Here is a 22699-nt window from a genome sequence, read left to right as displayed (position 1 = left end):
AATAGTGTGTCATTTCCTCGCACACTCTTCGCGTAGCAGTGTCACACGGTTGATTGTATTGGTGTATTTGCTCCCGATTTTTAACAAAAATCTCTGATTTTTAATTGAATTTGAAAACTATGTAAAATATAATTTTTTATTTCAGTGCATAAATGTATAACGGAGGGATACCTAAAATCTGAGTTATTAAAGTTATTAGAAGCAATGTGTAGTAAATACACACCACAGATGAGGAAAGGTTAATCTTTTAAAAAAAAGATTAATATAAAATCACAACTGTCATGCTGATGCTTTTCAGTTGATCACAATTTGATAGAAAGCTGAAATAGACCTAGAATCGACGTTTAACGGGAACCTTGCGAAAAATGCAGGCAAGAATTGGCAAATTTGCTTCATAATTTGTTTGTGAATGGTGGCATTGAAATAGGTCCTTATGCTTAGTGTGTCGACTAGGTACTCTTATATTGACTAGACCTATTTTGAATTTCTGCAAAATATCCTAACCTTGTGTTTTCTCCTTCTTAAACCACAGTTTCAACAGGCTTACAGTGTCCATCATCAGATGTCTTGTTTATCCGTGATAATATCTCAATCCTTTTTTCTGATCTTTGAAGACAGAGCCATCTACTTACCAAAATGCGTTGAGTATTACTCCCTATTAATATATTTTTTATTTACATTGAGGTCTGCATAGCATAATTAAATACAAAACAGGACCCAACATGGTCCCTTGTGTTACTCCTCTTTTTGAATAATTTGTATTTAGTAGGAAGAATTTTAGTATTATTGTTTAATATATTATACATAGATAAAGAGACATTCTGCATAACTCCCGTAAGCACTCAGGTCATAGGTCCATTGTGCTATCTCCCATGTGCAATCTTATTCTTTGACAATAGCCCAGTCCCTTTAATAGAATTCAGCAGGTTTGTCATTGTGCCCATGTCTCCTGGTTCCACAACATGGTATTCAATTTCCCAGGTATCTGAGCCTTCTTCCCATCAAGGTGAAGAAGAAGAATGGGTATTTCTTCATCCTCTTGACATTTCCTCCAACTATTAGTGTTTGGTTTCCACTCCCAACAGCTGTGAGGTGGCAGTGTCCTGTTAACAGTTACACTAAATTTTATTGCCTAAATTGAATAAGTTGTTTAATTATTTGTTGACACATTGATTTATTTGTTCTTTCCAGATTAGGAAGGTCGAGAACCCGTGCAAGATCCGTGGATATTCCCGACAGTGAGAATGAAGACAGACCCAATGGAAGGAGCATTAGTGCCGATAGGAATCACTTAGCAGGTAAATTTACTAGATTATTATTTTTATTTTTTATTTATTAACCAATATACATATAATACATAATTAAACAATATATATATATAATATATAATATTAAAAATACAAATTTTGGTTTTGACTCTGTCTGTAAACCGAACAATGAATTATGGGAAAGGAACAAAGTAACCGCAAGCGGCGGCTCGCGTTTTGGTTCACAAATATATACGTAGCATTAGATATAAAAAAACACACATTGCTTGTTTGATTTGTCGATACCTGCGGTCACTTGACGAATATAAGCATTTGAATTTTAAAACAATACTGATTAAGAGAGAGGTAAATAGCTGACGTATCGTCATGAGACGTCGGGCGTTTACCGAGCGCCCGGGTGCTGCCAAAATATCTCAAATGGATAATGCGTCTGGTATTTACGAATATGCGTCAATATGAACGGCCAGCGATACGCTGATATAGGCCAAGCTCACATATATTATGAGGTTACATCTCTTGTGTGTGACTAGCTTAATTAGTGTTTATTAAAGATGAAGAGCAAATTCATCAAATTCTAATTCAGCATTCGTTCAATTAAACCTTTTGACTAAAACATAACCTAACTTTTGTTTTCAGATAATTCTCTGGCGGTCCCGTCGCCTTCCAGAAATTACCACTCTGGTCCCTCCTCTACCAACTCTCCAGTTCAGTCGGGAGACGAGTCCAGGAACTCTCGGAGGTTCGTTTCACCCCCAACACTTATTAAAAACAACAATATACTCTACGTGCCAACTCGCACCTAATGCTGTCTTAATCTATTTATTACCGTAATTTCACATGCCTATGGTCTAAAATATAGTTGCAATCTAAAAGTTAACAGCTGATGGAGTTTATGTGCGATATGTCACCCACACTGACCATTGACAAGTGAACAAATATGGCGGACAAAGGGTGATAAACCATAACAATATTGTCAAATCTATGCTCTGTCATTTAGTGTGTAAACTGTTCGCTAGATGTCACTTATATTTCAAATATCGGTGTTTTTGTGCGCGTGCGTGTTTGGACCATAGTTGTGCCGTAGGATACAGGATGTTTGAAATTACAGTAATATTAATTACTTATAAAAAGTAATGTCTTATTTATATCAAAATGTTTATAAAACATTGTAATTCACAAAGTTATGTCGCTATTTATCTAATGATTACTTACATAAATATGCAATTCACAAAATGGTATATCAATTACTTCCAAATGCTTATTAAAACAACACTAACTTACAAAGTAATGTCTTAGTTTATATTTTAATTACTTGTTAAATACTGTAAATTACTAGGAAATGTATTCACATTTCCAAAAAATATTGTACAATTATAAAACACTGTAATTTACAAAGCAATATCTTAATTACATATATAACACTATAGTAGAATTTACAAAGCACTGTATTTTTATGTATTATTAATTATTACTTCGCATAGTAATGTCTTAATTTATGTACTTCAAAACAGTAATACACTAACTTGCCAATCTATTTGTAAAACTATTCACAAAGTTCTGTCTTAATTTGTGTATCAATTACTACAAATTGTATTTATATTTTTTCATTATTATTATCAATAAAGATTTATTTTGTTTATTAACTTTTTTATATATTTACAGTAGTATTAAACTGGACTTATTGTCAAGTTGAAATTTCTTCCAACCAACCCAACACGAACAGAAGCCGTTATTTGTTGATAGTTAAAAATGGCTCAGATTTCTGTTTTGTGACAGTGTCAAATGTGACAGGAGTTCAAATAACTGGGCCTGCAGATATTAGCAACAAAACATGCGATGACGCAACAGTTGTAACAAATTTTCCAAGTTGTTGTGCTCGTTCGGTGCGCAGTTCGTGCGCACAACGACGAACACACTTTGCTAATTCATTGCAACCTTTGTTCCATTGCATGAAGGGTCGACCCGAAGCCAAACAGCGCCTGACGCCAGTAAAAACCTGAAGGGTGCTGTATCAAGTGTTAGGTTATTATCTGTGCTCTGGCTCCCTAGTTCCTTGGTTCGTTGGCGTCTTGGCAATTCGGCGCCAGGCCGGCCCTGATTGCATATTGTGTTACGAATATCTGTATGCGGCATTAGAAATAGGCCAGTCCCTAATTTTAACCAATAAATTACTTTTGTATTGTTTCTATGGCTTGTCTAATGTTTTCTGTATCAATATATAAGTTTTACACCACTAATGCACTTTTATAAAATTATTTTTTCTCTTCTTTGCCGCCAAAAACTTTTGTCGTAAAGTTCTCTGAGGTAAGTTGATCTTTTTAGATATTTTATATTTATTTTTCAAGTGAAGGTCAAGTGTGCAAAATTTCATCAATCCTTGAATAAAACTGTAGATTTGTATACAAATCAAATGCATGCCGCCTGCCACATATCACAGACACTCTTCAATTAATAGATTTTAGATTTTAAAAGCTGTACAAGCCCATTCTCGCATCAGGCTCTTTTGTATGTGGAAAGAGTTACCGGCATCTGTTTTTCCTCCTTCATATAATCTGGGCCTCTTTAAGACCCACGCTAATAAATTCCTTCCGATAGCCCCTACCTTATCCCGCCTCACAACGCTGCCCAATCGGGTGACCTAGCACCTATGCTTTTACACTCTACAGACAGGGGCGTTCTCGTGAGGTGTCAAATAAATAAAAAAATTAAAAATTAAAATAGACTAAGAGAAGAAACATCCATAAGTTTTTGTAATAAATGTGTTAATTTCTCATGAAGTTTTTAAAATTGTAAGGTATGCATTTCACGCAACTTTGAATGCTGACAATTACGTCATTTTTTGATATATCGAAAAGCTAATTTTACTGTCGTTACTAACCATTTTCGTAAAAATAAAAATAATTTAGGAGACAAACTCATTGAATAAAATCACCAAAACATCAACCCCAAACATCCAATCACATTGTTTTTACTTTCCAGATCGTCCATAAGTGAGATGTCTGCGGTGTCGGGTGCGTCCACGCGAACGTATCTCCACGAAGCCTCCACGCTGGTCCTGGAGACCACGGATAACGGCGTGCGCAAACACTTCCTCGTGCCGCTGGCCATCGCGCAAAGGTCGCGCTGGCGTCGCAAAGGCACCAAGCTGCATATCTTCAATGATCACACCTTTGTTGCTAAGCATCTTTCTGGGTAAGTCTGCATCTAATACCATAATTTTGTCAACGTCTCAGGTTTAGTTTTGAAAATTATCTTCTCTGCCATAGGTTCGCGTGGTTCGCTTCTATTGGTGACTTAACGGGAGTGCCTAGGTTCATGGGGTGAGGTTTGTCCAGGTCTTGGCAACGAATACGTCTACCCACAAGTTGCACAGGGGGCCAGATTGGGAGAGGCCGGTTGAGTGAAACCCTTTCACCTCTCCAGTTAATCCACCAGAGAGATGTATTCATGTCATTCCTGGACACACTGACCCCCCACTAACTCCAACTGTATACCAGAAAATCTGTTTATTCCCACTAAATACTCGCAAATAGCGAAATTTGCATTGCAGGTCTATTAACCTCTCAGAAAAAGACTTTTATTTACTTTGTGTTCCTTTGCGAACTGTCAAAACGTGAAAATTTTTGTGTTATTCACGAGTTTTGTTAAAAGCTTCATAAATCACGTTTTGGGAAACGTAGCCTCATTCTAAAAAATGTTTTGGAAAGATTATGAAATTCAATATCGTATTGTTTCGTTATACGTAAATATTTGCGTTTCTAAATATACATTTTCTGAAAACGTCAAAAATATGTAAAAATCGCTGACCATTATTTCAAAGCTGTGAAAAATGTACTTTTTTCTGAGTATCATAAAGAAATAACACTTTATATATTGAAGAAATATAATTAAAAACTATTAGTCACCTCAAAATATTAACCGTCCTAACTAAAATATTTTTAATAAATTATTTAGAAACGCAATAAATTATGAACGAACAAGATGACAGATCCAATCGACTTAGATAATGCACCTCTACATTCCATAGATTTTCTTGAATACAGACGCGTAGCGTTATTCATTATCGATACTCTGTTTTTTAAATCATGGCAATCCGTATACTAGTGATGGAAATAAATCGATTTTTGTAAAATCTCGCGCGTTTACGTGAAAAGACGTTCTAATGTCTTGACCGCTATTATCATATTTACGTCTTTTGACGTTCTAATGTTCTGAGTGGTTAACTATTTTCAAATCAAATTGTCGAAATTTCGAACCACTATTTATTATTTTTGTTATTTGTTTTTGGGGTGTTATGCCATGTTGCGCTAACTTCTTCTTTAGCCAACGTTTCGGACAACGTTACAGTGTCCATCATCAGGGCAAATGTGTGACACACATCTGCCCTGATGATGAACATTATTGACACTGTAACGTTGTCCTAAAGAAGGAGCCAACGTTTCGAACAACGTTACAGTGTCAATAATGTTCATCATCAGGGATACTGTAACGTTGTCCGAAACGTTGGCTAAAGAAGGAGTTAGCGCAACACGGCATAACACCTCAAAAACAAATAACAAAAATACTTTTGGCCGTGAAAATCTTAAATCATATTATTTATTATGTTTTGTATGTACATTCACTATGGGTTTGTCTCACAAACTCTTTAAATAAAAACTCCGGGTCAAAAAACAATTTGAACATTATTTGTAATAGAATTTTATTTTATGTTAATGTTTATGCAAATTTGTGTATTAAAACGGCTAAATTATAAAATTAGAGGTTTTATGGAGTAACTAGGCAATTTTTAGGCCCTAGGTTCTTATTTTTGAGGTTATATTATGTTGCTTGATCTGAAATGTGGCTACATTGTCGGATTTGGCGTCAGAAGTTATTCTGTCACGTCACTAGTATTCAGAATACTAGTGGATCCAGCAATTCTTCGCTATCGCTAAAGTCTTTGGCGGCCGTCTCCGACTTCTTCCACTGTGCACTACTGTATACCACAATGTTACTGTTAAAAAACCACATTACATCGACTCTAATTCGACTCTAATTCGACTCTGTATCAGAGTATCGAGATATTGTGTTAAGTGTTCCTCGAGTGTCCCCGACTTCTTATACCACTCAAACCACTCTCCAAACACTCCTGGCACTAATAAGAACAAACTTTTCAGCAATATCAGTCAACTTCTTTTCGAGTTTTGCGAGTACAAACATACGTAGGCTGAATTTTTATATATTAAGATTGTACACATAAAAATTCGATTTTCTTTATATTCTAGGAGCGTGGTGTGTCAAGTCTGTATGAAAAACATTGCCAGGCGAATCGGAAAGCAGGTAAGCAAACAACTAACAACCAAACTACACCTTTAACTAAAATCATTTCTCCTGTATCTGACCATAGAGACCTTTCCAAAGCCATGAACATTACCAAAATTGTCTACCTTTTTTGATTGGCAATCTAGCTTACTTGAATTCCCTCGCTGACGGAATACAAGTAAGCTCTGCAAAAAAAGCACAATACCATTGAGTAATGAACGAAGGTCGGAGAATGATGATGAGAATAATCTCTCACCCGGAATGATCTTTCACTCTCAAACGGAGAATGATCTTTCACCCAGCATGCCGATCCCAGTCCCGATAACCCTTCTGGATGGAAGGAGAGAGGTTCCTCCGGATAGATCTCACTCCAGAAGATAGGTGGAAAAGTTGAGTGGTAATCGGCTGATGTGAAAACGCCCATCTCGTACACAGTCTGGATTCTCTATGCCTCGTAAACTCTGGTCCTCCATCAAATCTATAAGGTGCTCCCATAGCCGTTGTGCCCACATAATGCATTGGTGGGGCTTTAAACAATCTGCGATGTGCGGTGTAGACCACCGAATATGTGGTCAACGAATTAGACTACTCTGACTCCCCCACCATATGAAAGTAGAATCTTTGGCAATCTTCTCTCTGTAGGTTTTACTCAGAACAACTTAGAGTAGCTACACTGGTATCAGTCAAAAATTTTTCGAAGCAATGCAATGAGGTGCTATATACATACGCCAAAACTGCTTTCCTACACCTCATCCATAATAATCTTCATATTACAAATCAAGCACAAGCCATAATAAAAACCAGGTCCTCAACAAATAAAACACTGAACATTCCGATAACACACACCACACACGGACAAAGACACTTTCAATACTACGCAACCAAACTTTTTAACAGTATGCCCATTACTTTGAAACAATTATTGACTACAAACACATCTACAAACTTTCTCAAAAAACATATCGTAGCCTGGATAAAAAATCAAGATATTCACTTTATTCAAAAGATTATAATTCCAAACCAAACATAACCAAAATATAATAAGTAAAATTTAATATTATACACGTTCTTCAAGAATTATCCACAAATACATACACTCATATATAAAAGTGTGTTTTCATGTTTCAATATATGTCTGTGAAAAAAAAAAAATAATAATAACTTTCTACCGCAACACATAAATATCTGTCACCCTTAATCACAAACACGTTAACACCTCAGCACAGGTTTTCCTAGTGAGGTGCTCACGTTACATATAATATCACACACACACAGTTTTACCTAAATCAACCTATGTTCTTCATTTTTTATACCTTTTTTCTATACTTTTTTCTCTGTACTGCAATATGTAAAACGTGTATTCAAGAATAGACATAAATAAATACATATCTCATCTCTCATCAATATCTTCCTGGATTGTCGGCTGGCTAATCTTGCATTTGTGTTGCAGATAAAGTTTGTAGTTTTGCCATATATACAAAACTGACTTTGTTTATGTTAGTTACATGCAATGTACATGATTAACATGAGATTTGAACCGCATAATGAATTGACTTATGTTTCCAGGGATACGAATGCCGAGACTGCCTCATGCAATGCCACAAGCACTGTCATGTACGAGTACTCCACAACTGCGCTCAGTCCACAATTCAGACCATAGAACTGTAAGTCCAACCACTCATCACTTATATTATATTATATATACCACTTAAGGTCCTCCCTACTAAAGAGTCAAAATTCATGTAGTATTGCACAAACCATGACTCAATAGAAGATTTAACCTCTAAATGATCAGTGATTCCGAGATACAGGGACGCATCTTGGACTATGTGGCTGGTTTGGTAAAATAAAATATTCAAACCAAAAAAAAGTTATCTTCGATGAAGGGCCTTTGGGGAAACTAAAGGGAGTGGAAAGGAGAGCTGAGACCACGTCGTTGGACTCTTGTGAGGCCTTCAGAAAACCCAAACAAAGACAGATCCTCTGTACGCGGGAAACAGGAACCCTCACAGGACCTGGAAACAAACTCAAAGGAATGAAGTGAAATGGGAGAGCACAATGGGCCTATGGCCGTTAAGTGCTAACGGGAACTTTACGTATATCGTCTCCATTTAAGTAAATAATAATATTCTCTACATTGCCAAATAATCGACACTGCACCTCTTTCAACCTAATATGAATTCATATTTCTATCTGTTTCCATGGTCCAATTTCTAATTAGACCATAGGATTAGAAGATTATGGTAAATATTAAGATGTCCATAATATTATAGTGATATATTTTTGGGGTATTATGCCGTGTTGCGCTATCTCTTTCTTTAGCCAACGTTTCGAACGGAGATTGGGTTATGGAAGTTGATAGAAAAATGTATTTATGTTAGGATAGAAGAGGTAATTTGACGATTATTTAATGAATTATAACTTAAATCTTCAATTGAATGATGCATAGCGCAATATTTTTACTTGAATTTTTTCACTAGTGGGTAGAGACATTAACACTTATATGATACCACTTAACACTTATATTATATCACTTACCACTTATACTTATACTATATTTTATATTCTACAAATTTTTTAGTATTACATTGTGTTTTCAATCAAGATTACCTTATTTTGATTGTCATCACAGATATAAATATGTGTGATCTTATGCTACGTATAAACAGGACAAAATCTGCGCAAGCCGAGCCGCAAATTATGGGAAAGGAACGCCGCTTGCGGTTTCTTTGTTCCTTTCCTGTAATTCGTGGCTCAACTCGCGAATATTATGTCCTGTTTATACGCGCCCTTATGTAAACTCCTTAAAAATGTTACTTTTACAATAATCATAACATTTTGATCTAAAAACACAGATACCTATATAATATTTTGTACTTATTGTTTATGACTTATAGATTTTATTTATTTATTATGTGACGATATTGGGATGATTATGTTTCTATTTGAGTTGGTGGGAGCTATTGAAATATCAATAAGTTTATAAAATTAGAACAGTGTTGATGATTGGGGATCTAATCGATTAGAAGCCGCTTTCACCAAACAAAACTGAGCAATTGCTAAGTTAAGTCAAAATTACCCTTAGCAAAGGATTGCTCAATTTTATTTCAGCCTTTTTTATGATCGTTTGTACAATATGCATGTGGTGGAATAATGTTAAATTGCTGAGTGAAAATCGTGCTCAGCTGCATTGGTGGCACCGGGATTTGAGCCAAAACAGCTTTTATCATGGTAATTATTTTGATTGGCCAATCTACAAAATTAATTCCATGTTATTTTACTGGTACAAAATTTATGGGTTTTTAACCATATGTATAATTAATATATATAAGTTTTTTTTAATTTATAAATAATATATTACTGTCTTCTGTTTCTTCCATTATATTTTCTAGATTCACTTCAAAACTATTCCGTGAATGTTTATTCCACAAATCACAATTATTCAAGGATCTTCTTCACTTGTGTGTTGCACTGTTTTAAGTATGTAACTTTAACATAAATCTGGTAATTCTATACATAACCTATGCCACCTCAACATACCCCTAGTATATCAGCCACAACATATACTTAGTATGTATAATCTAATCAATTTCAACATATCCTTAGTCTATCCTATTACATCACAACATATCTTAAGTGTAATCTATGCCACCTCAACATATTCTCAGTATAATCTATGATATCTCAACATATTCTTAGTATAACCTATGCCTTCTCAACATATCCTTAATATAACCTTTCCGTATTATTAAATTTGATTTACCTTAAATAAAAAAATAAAAAAAAGGAGTTCTACGAATTAAACACAAAAACAATAAATATATAATCTTTCCGCCACAACATACCCTTAGAACAACTTATTCAGCTTCAATATATCATTGGTTTAATCCAGTGATACTCAACCTTTTTCTTCTGCGGGCCAAATTCATATGTTTATAAAGCTAGGCGGGCCGCAACACTATGCTGGTCAGTGTTGCCAGCGGTGTGAGCTTGATTCCCCCTTTTATTATTCGAAATCCATGGGGGGGGGGGGGTTGTTAGAGAATTTCTGTAAGACATAATAATTCCCCACAAAAAAATCAAAATGAGTGCTCCCCGTAAAATAATTGAAATCCATGGGGGGGGGGGGGTTGTTAGAGAATATCTGTAGAATAATAATTCCCCACGACAGAAGTTCACAATGAGTGCTCCCCACAAAATATTTGAAATCCATGGGGGGGGGGTTGTTACAGAACTTGACTTGAAAAAAAATTCCGCACAGCCAAAAACAAAAATTGTTGTAATTCCCCACAACAATTTTTCGAAATCCGTGGGGGGGGGGGGGAGCTACGGAATTCCATTTTCGAAAATTTCCGGCCGCAAAAAATTTTCGTTGGTAGTAACACTGGTAACCATTTAACTTTAGAACTGTCAAAAATTTATGTGTTGCATAGCGTGTGCAGTTATGGTGTGCAGTAATATTATATAGATAGTATATTATACTTATACTATCCTCTTCGGATTTCAATGTCTGTACGTCAAAGTCGCAATTAATCTCACATTAACGTGATATTGAATGCCAGATTTTGTAAATCATGTTCCTGATATTAAATGTATTGAGGGCCGCACAAAATAGCTCGGCGGGCCGCATGCGGCCCGCGGGCCGCAGGTTGAGTATGACTGGTTTAATCTATTACATCACAACATATACTCAATATAACCTTTCTGCCGCAACATAACCTTAGTACCACCTATTCAGCTTAAACATATCCTTGGTTTATCCTATTACATCACAACATATCAAGTATAATCTATGCCACCTAAACTTCTCCGTGTTTAATCTTTGCCACCTCAACATATTCTCAATATAATCTATGCTATCTCAACATATTCTTAGTGTTGTGTTCGTACAAACAGATCTCCAACTCATTGTGGAAGGAGTTTTATAAATAATTGGTTCTTTTAGATTAATCAGGGATTTATTAATACTCCGCTTATTATATTGGTGACTTGATAGTCGACCTAACTAGAAGCTGGCTAATTGGAATCTGAAACAGTAAGTTTCTCTGAGAGCCTTCCCACTGGCCCTGACGACTACTGGCCACTGGCTCCATCTTGCGGACTTCCACGCAAGCTCTATGCACTGCCATCTGTGCGTGCATCTATGAAGCTCTTACTTCCCAACACTTAGTATAACCTATGTCTTCTCAACATATCCTCAATATAACCTTTCCGCCACAATATATCCTTAGTACAACCTATTCATCTTCAACATATCCTTGGTTTAACCTATTACATCACAACATATCTGGAGTATAATCTATGCCATCTCAACATATTCTCAGTATAACCTATGCGATCTCAACAAATCCTTAGGGTAATCTATGCCTTCTCAGCGTATCCTCAATGTAACCTTTTCCGCCACAACACATCCTTAGTATGACCTATTCAGCTTCAAAACATCCTTGGCTTAATCTACATATTACATCACAGCATATCTTATATGCCACCTCAACATATCCTTTACAACCTATGCAATCCCACCATAGTTTTAATACAACCTATACCACTTCAACATAAGTTACCTTTACACATTATATGTATTCACAACATTGTATCACATAATTAATTCACTATAACCTATGCAGCTACAACATTTTATTACATTAACCTACTATGTATTTAGTAGCACAAGATATTTAAATACAAGAATATTCACACTTATACAGCCAAATTCTTTCTAATTTATTATTGCTTTGCAAATTACCTACATTTTTTTTATTTATTCTATTGCTTATGCAAAATTTCAAATAATGTGTTTATAAAAGTACCTATTTATTCCTTTAATGTATTTGAGTCGTCAATTTGCAAAAACCCCTCTGGAATTTTTCGGAAAAACTGTTTGGAACTCTTTAAATATTCCTTTTATACTAAATATCAACATAATTTTCCATTATTCGTCTGATATTTATCGAAAAATAATAATAATTTATTAATTTTCAATTTCCTCACTTTTTGTGAATGTATTAGAACTAGCAGAAATTTCCAGAGCAGGTTTTGCAAGTCAACGACTCATTTCTTATATGTGTGTTAAGCCCAATTTAAATGGGTCAATATACTGATTGCAATCTAGATTTTTACACGTCGCTACTGAAATAATAAGACTCAAGTTTCCACCATCGTTGAATTCTGGAAACGTTACAACTAGAATACTTTCATAACCTCACTTACAATCAAACAGTTGCTGTAGCTGTCATTTTTATATCATGTTCTTCTTGGTTGACTGCTTTGTTACCAGCATCGAACTAAAACTCATGCATTGTTACAAAATACCTGACACAAGACTCGGCGAAGAGAGTGACCATGACATCGCACAGTTGTCGCGGGAGACTGACGTCACCGATGAGTTTACAAAATGTCGGCAACGTGTACCTGTGTACGAAACTCCGCGCAGATATTTGGCATTAGACTCCAAGCTATTTAAATCATCAAGTATCGGATTCCTGCGTATCCCTATGAACGAAGGATCTAAGACGCAATTCATATTCGACAGATTGAACACAGTATATTGGCCCAATAAAGTATTGTATATTTGTTATATTTTGTACATAGCACACCATCTCATGTTTTTAATAAATAATCCATTCTTAACCCATTTCCAAAAGAGGTCTCTATCTTTGAATACTTACAAAAGATTAAAGATATTATTTATTTAATTTTTGGTCACTAACTCAGGTTTTTCAAAATTTCTGTAACAAGGGTTGATACATTGATCAATGATGATTTTTTACCGTATTGTTACGTGTTGTTACGATAGCGTGAATAAGGTTAAGCAACATGTTGACAAAATGTAAAGCTAAAGATGTTGCATTAATTCTACATAGTTTCATACCACACTGTATTTTTTTATTATGTAGCAATACCGCACATGGTTTCAACTGTGGGATTATGACAACCTAAAGTAGATTTGTTCAGATCTGGTCATTATTTATTTATTACAAAATAATACATTACAAAATAATAAGTTAAAATGTATTATTCCCAGTGAATTTACAAAACTCATTTCGGGAAAGACAACGTTATATTTAAGACAAGACAACATAGATACATTAAGATAAATAAACGCAGAAGTTATTTTGGAGTTCCAAAGAAAATAATAAAACTGCTGAGGAAATAGCTTTTAAGAGCTTTTGCCAATGTTTTTTTGTTTGTTTTAGATTACTAGGTTAATGCGTTATATTGCTTATGTGCAATGTATTGTAACTATAGATTGCCAAAACTATTTCAAGCAATGTAACATAATATCTGAATGATGGTCATCACATAACAGTAATTAATGTCAGTTTCATCGTCACACATACTGTCAATGATGTGCATGAAATAATTGACATTCAATGATTTCTAAAAATGAAGTGTCATTTTCAACATTAGAACTGCTTGTGCGAAGAATAATTCAGACAGGCGATAAAGGAGGAACCTACCCATTACCTAAAATTTTAATTGGTCTTTTTTTATTGTAGTTATAATATCCCATGATCTTACAACGTGGATAAACGCTAAACGTTTATAAAAGTATTCAAATAATAGAGGTTTCTATAAATTTTTACACCAAACACATAAAATGAACAACCTGCAACAAAATGTTAAAAAAATTATATTTTAGAATTACAAGTAATGTTTGTAATCTTTATTCTTGAAAACTGACTACATCAATTTGTTTGTTTGGTGTTTTAATTCTGTAATTATTATTGCTTAACTTGGTTGCAATTGGAAGCCTGAAAATTCGGTGAGATTTGTTGCCGCATCGTTTTTTAATTAATTGTATTTCATTAATTTCGGTTGCCAGGTCTTTTTCCAACAATTATTTCGGGACAAACAGGTACTTTCAGTTGTTTTTTCTAATTCTTTTATGTGGATGTCTGCTTCTTTCTAGAAATACATAATATGAGTTGTCGACTTGCAAAACCCGTTCTGGAAATTATCGGAAATCTGTAGATGTCAGGAAAAACTGTTTGGAAAATTTTATATTAAAAAATCCTTTTTATGCTAAATATTAACATGTTTTGATATTTAGCGAAAAATATTAATAATTTATTTATGAATGACTTTTTCTTTTTAACTTATTTTGAAGGTAATATACTAAACGAAACATGAAATATATAAAATAAAAAGGTAGCTGTCAAATAAGTGGGAAAAAGTAGTTGCATGATGATATTGTTAATTTTTCATTTGAAATATTATATTGACAAATATGACATTTAAACAATAGGTCCCAATGGTCAAGTAAAACAAGAGATCCTGGGTTCGAAGTTGTGACCTTTATCTTTTTATTTTTTCTGTGTCTTATTTTGTTTAGATTTATCAGTATTATCTTCTTCTTTTTCAATAATTATTTATTTGTTTTAAATTTACTTTAAATGTATCGGAAACAGCCGAAATTTCCAGAGAGGGTTTTGCAAGTCGACGACTCAAATATAATATATTGGTTGTAGAATTATAATTATTTTAAAGTTATTATTTATAAACAATTTAAATTGTTCAACAAAAATCTATTTTAGAGGAATGTTTTTATGTTTTACAGATATTCCAATGTAGCTTTGTAACGAATTGGGCAATTTTGTTTTTTTTAGGCATTTTATAGGTCCCTGTTAAATCAACGATTCTAGACCCGTTTCAGCTTTTGAACAAATTGTGATCAGTAGAAAAGTACAACTGTCATGTTGTTATGCTTGTCAGCCACTTGATTAATGGTCGCCGTTAATTGTAAATTCTCGCCACACATTTTTTGAAAAAAAATTTCATTTTGTTTGTTTGATCAACCGTCTAGCAAAACGGTTTTCAAATTTGGATTCAGCACTGACACTTCAAAATGATCCATTCTCGGCACGTACGCTTTCGATCAATTTTAAATTTGAGTTGTTTGACTAACCGTCAAGCGTAACTCATCAAAATTAGATTCAATACTGACACGCCGAGAATTGGAAGTTAACGGGGACCGTTTTTGTGGCAAATGTCTAAAAAAAAATTAATTAGCGCTAATTGCTGATTTGATGGGACAACTGGGATTAGAACTGGAGTTTATTATAAATGCTTTGCCTAAATTTTTAAATCAATCACTCTTTGCTCACTGAGAAGGAATCTTTTTGAAAAATTAACGCAAAGATTCTTGCAACTTCAAGGTATGCAAGCATATCACAATTGAAAAAAAATCTATATTTGTCTGAATTAATTTTGTCACTTACATCCTACTGGAACTTAATAAGTGCCAATGAGAGGTGTACAGTAAATGAACCTTAATATAAGTACTGCACACTTTGAAATAAAAATCAAAATTGCGTGTCGTTAGTTCCTTTTACGAAATTTATTTGTTTCTTATTTAAAATGATTCCATTTCGTTGATCAAATATCAAATATTATTCATCTTCTTTATTGTTTATTTATTTATTATTATGTAATTCTCACAGATGGCGTAGACACCAGGGGACATGTAATATTCTCCTGTGTAGTGTAAATACATAAATCATACTTACATATTTTTCAGTGTACTGATACATTCCTATAAAAAAAATCACTTTAAATTTTAGGCTCAACCCATTGGGCTATTTTCGCAAAAAACTCAAATCTCTTTATTTTACATTTGTGTCGTGAAAATTTCTATGGGTGATTGGGTTATCAAGTATTTGCGAGCTCCAGCTTAGAGGTGGCCTCCAAAGACAACTGTTGAAAATGCTTGACACAATATATGGTTAGCAGCTGGTCGCCATTGACACAAGACGCCCAGTTTCTTGTGCGCCAGAGTTACTTGGGTTCCTATGGAGCCCCGATACTTGAGCTGGTATTAGATACTGAGTCCTTTTTTTATGTGTCACCTCACAAGAGCCCCCCCTGTCTGTACAGTGTAAAGACATGGGAACTATATTGCCACCCGGTTGGGCAGCGTTGTGGGGCGGGTTAAGGTAGGGGCTGTAAAAAGGGATTTATTTAAGGACGAAAAACAGATACCAGTAGCTTATTCTACATATGAGCCGACTTACACAAAACGAGTCGAAGAAAAGACCCATTCTCTTGAAGTGAACAAGTGTTCTGCTCATGTCTGTAGCTATATGAACCGGTGCACGGGGGATTAATGCTGGTAGCTCCTTAGAGCAGGCCCCATTAAAATATCTGTAGAACAGACTCAGCACGCCTACATTACGTCTGTGCATTAGAGATGGAAATCGGTCTGTTAACAATGGATTATCAATCAGACGGACCGCCCTCCTTTGCACAGAATCAAGTAGGTGTATCAAGTATTTTGGGGCTCCAGCCCAGAGGTGGCTCCCAAATTCAATTGTTGTACATTCTTGAGATTTGTACAGTCCTTATAAGTTCATTCATTACACTGTAATACATCAATATTTATGATACTTTGAAGGGACGGAACCATTTTGGCACACCCCAACCCGTATATTTCCTGGTGTTCCACCGTGGTGTCCCCAATGACAAAGCTGGAGGACATTGTCGAAGAGCTACCCACAAACTAACCTCACACTCCACAGTATACTGTATTTAGTATTGTCGCCATTGTAAGTTTTTAGCTTGGTATTATTTGCAGGTGACAGAGAAGCTGATCTAACGCTTTCTAATGTTGGAGATTTTAATATAATATTGTACACTAACGCTACATATTATAACTCAAAAATTTGTTCAAAATCCTTCAAATTATCCTTCCCTTCATCTAACCCTTACCCTTCAAGTTACCCTTCGTCTTACCCCAAGGGTTCCTAACCAGTCGATTACGAAGCAAAATTTGGTCAATACCAATTAATAATATTTAATCAATACCATTGATTAAAAAAATAATATCTTTGGTATACATAATAAGATAATTGGTTTTGCTAGATTCGTACTTGTCGTCTGTTTGAAATGTTTTCGTGGTCTCAAAGTATGGGACCTTTTGACATGAAAAAATCTTTAAAATCAATGTCGGGTATCGGGAGGCAATTGTATCCAAATGAGTTTCAATTTCCATTGAAGTTAATTTTCAACTTAAATAACTTGGTTAAAAATAAACGTATCGTTACCATCTTAGTCTAGTTTTTAAGAGGAAGGATGAAAGTTTCTGCCAGTACCGCTCCAACATTTGTGGCGATCAGACGTGATGCTGTGCATGCACAAAGCCACCCACAATTTTCTATTTTTCACATTGACGAGATTGTATCTCAGAGTATAATTTTCCGATTCATGTGAACCAAGTGTCATTTTAAAGAGGAGTGATATGTTACAGCTTATCCTGAGCTACAAGTGTTCTTGCACTTTTCTCACCAAACAGTTCATTTTTAAGTTGAAATGCTCAAAAACAAGAAAGTAAAAAAATAACCGTGCACACAGCTGTGTTTGAATATCTAACGATAACCAAAGTCAACAGCAGCAGCTGGCAGTGATCGATCAAGTAAAATAGTACAAAAAATTATGTACTTACTTTTGTGAGTTTTGTATGCAATTAATTCAGGACATGCGGGAAAACGGTTATTCGAGGAACGAGATTTCCCTGTAACTCTTAAGTATAACCTTACCATTGTCCATCTCCCTTTCCCTTATTCCATCTCTCATCCTTTCACTTACTCTATTCGTCTCCTTACCAAACTACTCTTACTCCTTCCCTTTACCAGGGAAACATCCTACAAGCACACAAGGCTGAATTGGACTTGAAGATTTGGGTACACACATGTTATAATAGGTGATAATATGTTTTGGTTAAAGTGTAATGATCCCTTTACAGTACACAAAACCAACTTAACATGTGAAATAAACAAATTGTGTCATTAACACGGGTATTGTAAACAAGTTGTGTAAAATAACATATTATGTTTAATAAACAAATTGTGTAATTTTCACAGGTCTTTATTGCCAGTACTGAACGAATGATAGTAGTCCAGTTACCGCAGTTTCTTTGGTGGAGGTATTGGGAATGTCTTTGTCTTGTTATTGTCTGAATTGTTTTTGTTTCTGTTGTGTCATTGTTATGTTTGCGTTATTGTGTTGTCTGTGTGATTTGATTCTTGTCTTTGTTGTGTGTTGTTGTTATGTTGGTGAAATTTTAGTTTGATTTACCTATTTATTTGATTATATTTACCTATTTGTTTGATTATTCGCCTGCGCATCCTTAGGGCTATTATGAAAAAAAAAATTCTCTAAATATAACTAGCTATTCTACTTGTACACATTATCTGCTAATGCATTACAATTTACCCAAAACATAATTTGCAAAAGATAACATACATTTTAGCATCAAATATTTTATAGCAGATATACATTTTAGCATCAAATATTTTATATAGCAGATATACATTTTAGCATCAAATATTTTATGGCAGATATACATTTAAACGTCAAATATTTTATAGCAGATATACATTTTAGTTTCAAACATTTTATAGCAAATATACATTTTAGCATCAAATATTTTATAGCAGATATACATTTTAGCATCAAATATTTTATGGCAGATATACATTTTACCATCAAATATTTTATGGCAGATATACATTTTAGCATCAAATATTTTATGGCAGATATACATTTTACCATCAAATATTTTATGGCAGATATACATTTTAGCATCAAATATTTTATGGCATATATACATTTTAGTTTCAAACATTTTATAGCAAATATACATTTTAGCATCAAATATTTTATAGCAGATATACATTTTAGCATCAAATATTTTATGGCAGATATACATTTTACCATCAAATATTTTATGGCAGATATACATTTTAGCATCAAATATTTTATGGCAGATATACATTTTACCATCAAATATTTTATGGCAGATATACATTTTAGCATCAAATATTTTATGGCATATATACATTTTAGTTTCAAACATTTTATAGCAAATATACATTTTAGCATCAAATATTTTATGGCAGATATACATTTTAGCATCAAATATTTTATGGCAGATATACATTTTAGCATCAAATATTTTATATAGCAGATATACATTTTAGCATCAAATATTTTATATAGCAGATATACATTTTAGCATCAAATATTTTATGGCAGATATACATTTAAACGTCAAATATTTTATAGCAGATATACATTTTAGTTTCAAACATTTTATAGCAAATATACATTTTAGCATCAAATATTTTATAGCAGATATACATTTTAGCATCAAATATTTTATATAGCAGATATACATTTTAGCATCAAATATTTTATGGCAGATATACATTTAAACGTCAAATATTTTATAGCAGATATACATTTTAGTTTCAAACATTTTATAGCAAATATACATTTTAGCATCAAATATTTTATAGCAGATATACATTTTAGCATCAAATATTTTATGGCAGATATACATTTTACCATCAAATATTTTATGGCAGATATACATTTTAGCATCAAATATTTTATGGCAGATATACATTTTACCATCAAATATTTTATGGCAGATATACATTTTACCATCAAATATTTTATGGCAGATATACATTTTACCATCAAATATTTTATGGCAGATATACATTTTACCATCAAATATTTTATGGCAGATATACATTTTACCATCAAATATTTTATGGCAGATATACATTTTAGCATCAAATATTTTATGGCATATATACATTTTAGTTTCAAACATTTTATAGCAAATATACATTTTAGCATCAAATATTTTATAGCAGATATACATTTTAGCATCAAATATTTTATGGCAGATATACATTTTAGCATCAAATATTTTATGGCAGATATACATTTTAGCATCAAATATTTTATGGCAGATATACATTTTAGCATCAAATATTTTATGGCAGATATACATTTTAGCATCAAATATTTTATGGCAGATATACATTTTAGCATCAAATATTTTATGGTAGATATACATTAAATTAGATTCACAGCTATGTTTTTGAGTGTTGTGTTATTTTGCATGTAAAAATTTAGCAGAAATACAGTTTAGAATTTTGTAATGGGAACAGTGATAAAAGTACTACAGTGGTTTAAAACTGTAGTAGTTTACTATATTTAGAGGAAGGAGTGCTTTTTCCAAACATAACTGATATATTTATAAGCAAGGTATGATAGTTTGCTTTGTTAAATAGCTGCATTATGTTTCTGTTCAAATGTAACCTCCATTCAGCGCTATTTTGTTTTTTTTGCCAGTTGAAATGTTAAATGCCGATTCGAAGTTCGTTTCAGCTTTTGAACAAATTGTGATCAACAGAAGAGGACAATTATCATTTTGTTAAGCAATTACTACAATTTGATGGAAAGCTGATACACAACTAGTATCGGCGTTTAACGAGGACCTTTCAAATGTCAAAAACAAACAAAATAGCGCTGAACGGTCATTTGATGACAACGTTACATTTGAATTTCTGTGAAACAACTGGCCCTAAGTAGGTATAATCACAAGCATGTTTAAATTTTTTGGTGTATTTATTATATTTATTCCATTATAACTCCTCAAAATGACAATTCAACACACCTTTAAAAGGTGATATAAAGTCATTAAAAGTGATGAAAAAAAAACTGTTTCATTACTTTTCATAACTTTATAACACTATTTATAGGTGTGTTGAATTGTCATTTTGATGAGTTATCCGGTCACAATTTCTGATACATAATTATTTTATTCTACAAAATATAATTTTCATATTTATTTTCTTAATCTGTTTGTATGAGTAAATATGTTAATATTATGTACAAAATTGTTCATAACTTTAATCTTTTCATAATATTTGTGTTTTATAATATAGTTGATGCGAATCCATTTTATCAAAATCAAATGTCATACTTGTTATCTTTTCATAGATAATTTCAAAATAAAAATGTCATATTCGTTATCTTTTCATAGATAATTTCAAAAAATTGCAATGGAATTCAATACGTATTTGTGTTATGAAATTACTCAAAAGTGGGCCACATCTATCTTTAAAATTTGTATTACACGCCTTATCTAATAGTTCATTCATCAATGTTGATACTTCGTAGAATTTTATTTCTGACAGTGCAGAAATATTAGTCTCGACAAATAGTAATGGATTCAAAGCAACGATATTATAATAAATTATTTGTGTATCAGTGTGATTAGTTATTTTACCAAATTGTACATTATTATTTTCACAATATAACTCTGAATGTTTTGTTTACCATTTTAACCCGTTGGCTGCTACTGCAAAGTGTCTAAAAACATTTATAAAACAATGCGTCAGCGCTCAGCAAAAATTCAACTTTGTGTTCTAAGAAAAACCAGCCAGTAAAATATTACAGTACTTGGCCGCTCGATTATCCGGCATTTACTATAATCTGCCGTAGTTTTGCGTGCCTACACTCGAGCGCCAAGCTTTGTACACTGACGTGTTCGGTTATCTCACTCTTACACTCAGTTTCTGTACCGCTGTCTAGCTTGCTAGAGCTCACCATTTTACCTGTTGTCATATTTCATTATTGTTGTTTTAGGATAATTCCGTTATTCCTCTTTCTATTCTAGCAACTGTCGCATGTGATTCTGTTAGTTTCATTCTGCCACAGTTTTTGTTTGAATAAATTTAAGAAATGGAGTCTTCTCGCAAACATAAATATAACACCTTAACATTAAACCTAAAAATAGAATTTTACGAGAGATCGATAGCGGTGTTTGTCTTTACGTAATACCAATTTCAATTTTGAGCATACGTTGTATGTACGCACTTTAATCCACATTTTCACTAATTGGACATTTGCCCGTTTTTGGGGTGGTGGATAGTGAGACAGTACTGTATGTTCGTTATTTAATTAATTTGCAATGCAATAAATCTTATTTATTTATTTAGAATTTACAGCACAAGTGCCATTTATCTGATAGTTTTTGACAGTCATAGTACAATATAGAAAGTAGAAACAAAAGAAAAATTAATGAATAAAAATGAAGAAAAAAAAACTGTTATGCAGTGACTTCGTTAGAATATGCACTGCTTTACTGTTTAATTAGTACGGATTTATACTTCAATATTGCCTTTATACTAAAAACATCAGCTAACCTAGCATACGAGTTACCAGTGGTGTGTAATCTATAAATCAACTTTTTGTATGAAACAAATTGGACCTATAAAACCATAGATAAGCCAATATATAGACAGTAAAATTCTCATTTGGAGCCTACTTAT

The 22699-nt window shown here is 33.4% G+C and overlaps 1 protein-coding gene across 8 annotated transcripts in view; it reads left to right on the top strand.

The window, feature by feature from the left end:
- Positions 1-22699, top strand: part of LOC149409637 (uncharacterized) — a 135074-nt gene that overhangs the window by 108838 nt on the left and 3537 nt on the right. For 6 of the 8 annotated variants that reach the window (XM_089649620.1, XM_089649622.1, XM_089649621.1 and 3 more), the window contains 6 exons: positions 1192-1298; positions 1905-2007; positions 4248-4460; positions 6533-6587; positions 8136-8233; positions 16963-17113. In XM_089649620.1, coding sequence (XP_089505746.1) covers positions 1192-1298; positions 1905-2007; positions 4248-4460; positions 6533-6587; positions 8136-8233; positions 16963-17071 — 685 coding nt within the window. In that variant the 3' untranslated portion in view covers positions 17072-17113. Of the gene's footprint in view, positions 1-1191; positions 1299-1904; positions 2008-4247; positions 4461-6532; positions 6588-8135; positions 8234-16962; positions 17114-18427; positions 18490-22699 lie in introns of all 8 variants that reach the window. The other 2 variants (XM_089649624.1, XM_089649623.1) reach the window with 2 other exon arrangements.

The sequence above is a fragment of the Hesperophylax consimilis genome, chromosome 30 (assembly GCF_061612785.1).
Source record: "Hesperophylax consimilis isolate HC1 chromosome 30, BYU_Hcon_1.0, whole genome shotgun sequence".
In the NCBI taxonomy this organism is placed as follows: domain Eukaryota; kingdom Metazoa; phylum Arthropoda; class Insecta; order Trichoptera; family Limnephilidae; genus Hesperophylax; species Hesperophylax consimilis.
Note: the sequence above shows the minus strand (reverse complement) of the source record. Positions and strands in the feature narration are given on the sequence as shown.